This window comes from Lactuca virosa, chromosome 5, assembly GCF_052849685.1.
Source record: "Lactuca virosa cultivar CGN04683 chromosome 5, Lactuca_virosa_CGN04683_v6, whole genome shotgun sequence".
In the NCBI taxonomy this organism is placed as follows: domain Eukaryota; kingdom Viridiplantae; phylum Streptophyta; class Magnoliopsida; order Asterales; family Asteraceae; genus Lactuca; species Lactuca virosa.
The window spans coordinates 237,234,227-237,240,666 of NC_136430.1; the positions used below are offsets into that span (position 1 = coordinate 237,234,227).

The 6,440-nt window shown below is 32.4% G+C and overlaps 2 protein-coding genes across 2 annotated transcripts; both read left to right on the plus strand.

Moving 5' to 3' along the window:
* Positions 1–2,193: 2,193 nt before the first annotated feature.
* LOC145112498 (uncharacterized) lies at positions 2,194–4,715 on the plus strand. The gene is made up of 5 exons (XM_079048666.1): positions 2,194–2,476; positions 2,629–2,920; positions 3,039–3,922; positions 4,002–4,178; positions 4,264–4,715. The coding sequence occupies exons 1-5, from the start codon at positions 2,194–2,196 to the stop codon at positions 4,713–4,715; spliced, it is 2,088 nt and encodes a 695-aa protein (XP_078904792.1).
* A 60-nt stretch (positions 4,716–4,775) lies between these two features.
* LOC145112499 (uncharacterized) lies at positions 4,776–5,183 on the plus strand. The gene has a single exon (XM_079048667.1). The coding sequence runs from the start codon at positions 4,776–4,778 to the stop codon at positions 5,181–5,183; it is 408 nt and encodes a 135-aa protein (XP_078904793.1).
* Positions 5,184–6,440: the final 1,257 nt, after the last annotated feature.

The following is a 6,440-nucleotide window of genomic DNA, read 5'->3' on the forward strand; positions in this document are numbered from 1 at the left end:
TTTAATACATTCATTATTTAGTAACATAAAAAATTACCAATGAACAGCTATAAACAGTTCAAGTACGTTGCCAATTTCAAATCACCAAACAATTCAAAATGCAACAACTTTCAACGCAGGCAAGACCTATCTGAACTATGGTCATATATTTCAAATTATGTCATTATTAATTAATACATAGTATTTTTTATTTTATCATATAATTACATTTGCTATATTTCACTTTATTCCTTTTTTTCACGTTTAAAAGTTACTTCACAATTATTACCAACACAATCATTGATCTTATCTAATCATTATTTTTTCAAAAAAATGTGCTACATTTCAAGAAAATAACACAATAAAAACGACAAGAGGGAAACGAAAACAGCTCAAAGGATATTCTTTTTTTTTATTTGAATGAAGATTTTGTGGAGAACTCAAGCAATACTATTATTCATTCTCAACCTTCCTGCGGTTATACTGATAAGGTTGATTACCAAGGTATGTTATCATCTATTTTGTTAATACGTCCACTTATACATTTTTGCACTTAATTTTATAAATATTCTTTGTCTTATTAATAATTTAAATTATGTTTATTTTCCAGCACCAAGAAAAAAGAAACAAACATCCGTGCCTTATAATTCAGTTGCTGAAAATGATGTACAGATTGACACCCAGACTAAGTGTATTGGCATAAGTAAAGGTGTTGTTTCTTTCTATTTAAAGTTAAAAATTTTGGTTATCCAATGAAAATTATCCTTTCAATATGATGTCACCCTTTTCATATTACGCTTATAGTATATATTATTTGATTACTTTTTTTTTCTTTATAGATTATTTGGATTCTGGTGATGCGGTATACGTTTGCTCTGTATGTAAAGCTAGGGTTTGGAAGGAAGAAGCAATAAGAGGAAATAAAGATTTAAGGAAAACCTCTTATTCCATATGTTGTTACAATGGAAAAGTAGAATTACCAAACTTGATTCATCCACCTCAGTTATTGCTTGATTTATATAGCGGAGTTACTGAAAAAAGTCAGAACTTTATAAAAAATATTCGTAGATACAATATGATGTTTGCATTTACATCTATGGCTGGTAAGACTGATCATGCCTATTCGTAGATACAATATGATGTTTGCATTTACATCTATGGCTGGTAAGACTGATCATGCCATTAACTCTGGAGGTGGTCATTATGTTTATCGAATGCATGGACAAAATTATCATATTGCAGGCAGCTTACTACCAGAGGAAGGTGAATTACCGAAATTTTGCCAATTGTATATATACGATACAGATCACGAGATTGACAAAAGATTCAATGCATACGAGTATGTAAATACATTCTATTATATAATAGCATTAAATACACACAAACACACACATACACACACACGCACGCACGCACACACACACACACACACACACACATATATATATATATATATATATATATATATATATATATATATGTTTAAAATTTTTATTATGTCTCATAATATTTATATCCATGATTTTGTTTTCCTATTAATGTAGTTCAAAAAAGAAAAAGTCAACATCTCATAATTCAATGGGAAATCCTTTTTCACTGGAGTTCTTGACTGTTCATGAGCTAATGGGTTTATTGGATTTTATAAATCCATTAGTTAAGCAATTTAGAATGGCACGTGATCGATTTGGATCGAATCCAACAGAGCGTATTAGGCTTAAATTAATTGGGACAAGAGAAAAGGACGGTAGACAGTATAATCTTCCTACCACAAGTGAGGTTGCTGCACTTATTGTAGGTGACATTGACGGTTCCGATTCACGGGATATTGTTTTGGAAACTCAAAGTCGTCAACTTCAACGCATTAATGAGTTGCATCCGCAATATCTTTCACTTCAATATCCTTTATTGTTCCCTTATGCCGAAGATGGATTTCGATTAGATATATTACATCGTGGTGTTGAAGAACCAAACTCCAAAGGACGAATAACACTGACAATGCGAGAGTTTTTTGCTTATCGTATACAACAGAGAACTAATGAAATATCTTTGATATTACGTTCAAGAAAACTCTTCCAACAGTTTTTGGTTGATTCGTATACAATGGTTGAAAATGACCGGCTAAATTATATTCGGTTTAACCAACCAACATTACGTGTAGCTCCTTATGGAGACTTGGCCGAGGCTGCTTAAGAAGGAAGTGAAGATGCTTCTGCGATGGGAAACCATATTATTATTCCGTCTTCTTTTACTGGTGGCAGCCGTTACATGCAACAGAATTACTTAGATGCAATGAATTTGGTTAAGTGGTTTGGTTATCCTGATCTTTTTTTAACCGTTACATGTAATCCTAAATGGCCAGATGTAATTAGATTTGTTGAATCTGAAAATCTTAAACCCGAAGACAGGCCCGATATTTTGACAAGAATATTCAAAATAAAACTTGATTCACTAATCACTAGACTCAAGGAAGAAAAAATTTTGGGTGAAGTCGATGGAGGTATAAATCTAAAATCTCATTATTCATTTTATTTTATTTTGATTTTATAATATCATGCGTTAACCAGAGTACATATTTGCATCATATAGTTATATATACGATCGAGTTTCAAAAAAGGGGTCTTCCACATTGTCACATATGCCTATTTTTAGAAAAAAAGTCTAAACTTCCAAATCCTGAAGACATAGATCGCGTTATATGTGCTGAATTGCCAGACAAGGAACTTGAACCAGATTTGTATCAAATTGTTTGTGACAACATGATACATGGACCTTGCGGCAATGATTTTCCATTTATGCCATGTATGAAAAATGGCAAATGTTCTAAAGGATTTCCAAAAGACTTTACAAATGAAACATATATTGATGATGATGGTTATCCAGTTTACCGAAGACGCGACAACGGAAACAATGTCGTGAAAAATGGATTTTCTTTGGACAATAGGTATAAAAATTAAATTTTTTTTATATAAACATTTATTTCCTTATAAATGTTATCTTTTATATGAAAGATATGTTAAATGATCTTAATTTTCTTTATGACATTTTGTTTCTTTTTTCAGATATGTTGTTCCATATAATAAGACACTTTTAAAGCAATACCAAGCCCATATGAATCTTGAGTGGTGTAATCAGCTTGGATCGATAAAGTACATTTTTAAGTATATTAACAAAGGTCCAGACAGGATCACCGCGTCTTTTTACGACGCCAAAAATAACAAAAAACAACATAAAGAAAATAACGATCGTGACGAAATTGTTGAGTATTACAATTGTCGTTATATTTCTGCTTGTGAGGCATGTTGGAGACTTTTTAGGTATGACATTCATTATAGAACACCACCTGTTGAAAGATTGTCGTTTCACCTACAAGACAAACAACCTGTTGTGTTTAAACCATCCCAACGTGTTACTAATGTTACTAATGTTGTTTCTAAACCAACTATTGCTGCTTCTCAATTTTTGGCCTGGATGGAATGTAATAGCTACGACGAAAAGGCAAGGGAGTTATCCTATGTTGAATTTCCAACTCAATATGTTTGGAATAAATCAGATAAAGTATGGACAAGAAGAAAAACAAAGACAAAGTCACTTGGAAGAATTAATCATGTGTCTCCCAAGTCTGGTGATGTTTATTACTTGCGCATTTTGCTCAACAAAGTAAAGGGTCCTACTTGCTATGAAGATATTAGAACGGTTAATGGGACCGTTTATGACTCTTACAAAGATGCTTGCTACGCTCTTGGTCTATTAGACGATGACAGAGAGTACATATCTTCTATACAAGAAACACATCATTGGGCCACCGCTTCTTTCTGCAGGTCTCTATTCGTTATGTTGATTACATCAGATAGTCTATCCCGACCTCATCATGTTTTTAAAGAGACATATAATTGTCTTTCTGATGATGTTGTTCACGTTCGTGAACAAGAAATAGGCGTGAAAGGTACATTCACACAAAAAAAACGTTCCCACTTTAATTGATATTATAAATAAATTATTTCATTACTTTGTATTGTTTTCAGGCTTGAAGCTAAAACCGGAAGCAATTTACCACCTAACGTTGTCGTACATTAAGAAATCTTTATTGAGCTGTGGACTGAGTCTTAAGCAAATACCCAATATGCCATTATCTGATCACAAATATATTCAAGATTCTTGCAATATGTTAATTCAAGATGAGCTTAATTATGATTTGTCCAGTCTTGAATCTATCTGAACATCAACAACTACATTCAAAATTAAATGTCGAGCAAAAAAATGTTTATGATATGATTATGAATGCAGTTAACAACAAAAAAGGTGGTGTCTTTTTCCTCTATGGTTACGGAGGAACAGGAAAAACATTTGTTTGGAAGACATTGTCTGCTGCTATTAGATCTAAAGGTGCAGTATTTATTAATGTTGCTTCAAGCGGAATTGCAGCATTCTTGCTTTCTGGTGGTAGGACAGCGCATTCAAGATTTCATATACCAATTAACGTGAATGAGAATTCGTTTTGTTCTATTACGCCGGGTAACGATGTAGCTGCCCTGTTGAACAAAGCAAGCCTTATAATTTGGGACGAAGCCCCAATGATGCATCGTCGTTGTTTCGAAGCAGTTGATAGGACACTTAGAGATATTATCTTTCCAAAGAACAATGATAAACCATTTGGAGGCAAGACCATTGTATTTGGAGGTGACTTTCGACAAATTCTACCAGTAATACAAAGAGGAAATCGTTCAGATATTGTGTAGGCATCATTGCATTCATCAAGATTATGGCGTGAATGTACAGTTTTACGTTTGACTGTAAACATGAGGCTTCAGTTCGGTTGTCCAAACAATGATTTCGAAGAGACAAAATCATTTGCTGATTGGATTCTTAAAATTGGTGAAGGTACTATCGGTGTTCCTAATGATGGTGAAGTTGAAGTTGAATTTCCAGAAGATGTGATCGTTCCCTCTACGGGTGACCATATTCATTCAATTGTATCCTGCATTTATTCATCTTTTCAGAACCATCTTGATGATCCATCGTATTTTCAAGATAAAGCTATTTTGGTCCCTACTAATGAAGAAGTTGATGCTATCAACAACTACATGTTAGAATTGATGAAAGATGAAGGGAAAACATATCTGAGTTCAGATTCCTTATGTGAGACCGAGACAGAAGATTCTTTTGAGGAATTAGTATACTCTCCGGATGTGTTGAACGCTTTTTAGGCCTCCGGAATTCCCAACCATAAACTTATACTAAAAAAGGTGTTCCGGTCATGTTGCTTCGTAATATTGACCAAACCAGAGGACTATGCAATGGTACTAGATTACAAATCGTAAGGCTTGGAAGACACGTCATTGAAGCACGAATCACATCTGGTAGATTTTTCAACGAGACTACTTACATACCTCGCATGAAGTTGACCCTATCCGATAAAAAACTTCCATTCCGTTTTCAACGTAGGCAATTCCCAATAGCAGTTTGTTTCACTATGACCATTAACAAAAGTCAATGACAGTCATTATCAAATGTTGGATTATACTTACATAGACATGTCTTCACACATGGTCAGTTATATGTAGCTGTTTCTCGTATAACAAGCAAAAAAGGTTTGAAGGTACTCATATGTGATGAGGAAGGTCGTTCAACTAATAAAACAAAAAACGTTGTCTACAAAGAGGTCCTGCAACGTTTATAGTTATTTATCGATTAAAGTGTTTATTCTTCACCTTTCAATAATAACAATAGCCATAAACTTTCTTTTATAATTATTATGCAATATATATAAATGTTTTGGTTATTTTTTTAATACGTTCCCCCGCGTTTAACGCGGGTTATAATGTGGTTATAGTTGAAAACACAAGTACTTGGTAAATAAAATTTAAACAACAAGGATTTGGTAAATACTTTTTTTAATTACTATTATCCGGTTTAAAACTCTTTTTTAGTTTTATTTTCCTATAAAATTTGATAGTCTTATCTTTCAAATTAGAAGTATCGATTGTACAAAACGATGCATGTATTGTTTATTTTTTAATGTACTTATGTTTTTCGATAATGCAACATGTATTGTTTATTTTTTGAATGTGTGTTTTTCTATAATATTGATAGCTTTATGTTTATGGTTTATGTTTTGAATATTAGGTTTTATAATGTTTAAATATATGAATTTATCAAATTGTTTTAATTTTTGGTTTTAATATGTATGTTATATTTTATATTTTGTGTTAACCAAGAATCTTCCAAAATATTGGTTCTTCGCTTCTCTGATGTTGCTTTGAAAAAAAATGTATTTCTTCTGCGTTATTTAAGAATCACATGGGTATGAGATTGGTTGTTAAATGATGTATAGCAAAGTGTGAATTGAGATACATTGAGGACGTGAAAAAAAATCCTTCGTACATTAGAAAGAATGTACTATTATAACAAATTATTTGAAAAAAATTAAATTATATATTTGACAAAACTAGCGATAATTAGAA

What these genes read in the sequence shown, in the direction of transcription:
- LOC145112499 (XM_079048667.1), top strand. Translation starts at nt 4,776, where the DNA reads ATGAGGCTTCAGTTCGGTTGTCCAAACAATGATTTCGAAGAGACAAAA.
- LOC145112498 (XM_079048666.1), top strand. Translation starts at nt 2,194, where the DNA reads ATGGGAAACCATATTATTATTCCGTCTTCTTTTACTGGTGGCAGCCGT. An exon ending in TTTGGGTGAAGTCGATGGAG is followed by an intron (nt 2,477 to 2,628) that starts GTATAAATCTAA and finishes GCCTATTTTTAG; the next exon opens with AAAAAAAGTCTAAACTTCCA. An exon ending in GGATTTTCTTTGGACAATAG is followed by an intron (nt 2,921 to 3,038) that starts GTATAAAAATTA and finishes TTCTTTTTTCAG; the next exon opens with ATATGTTGTTCCATATAATA.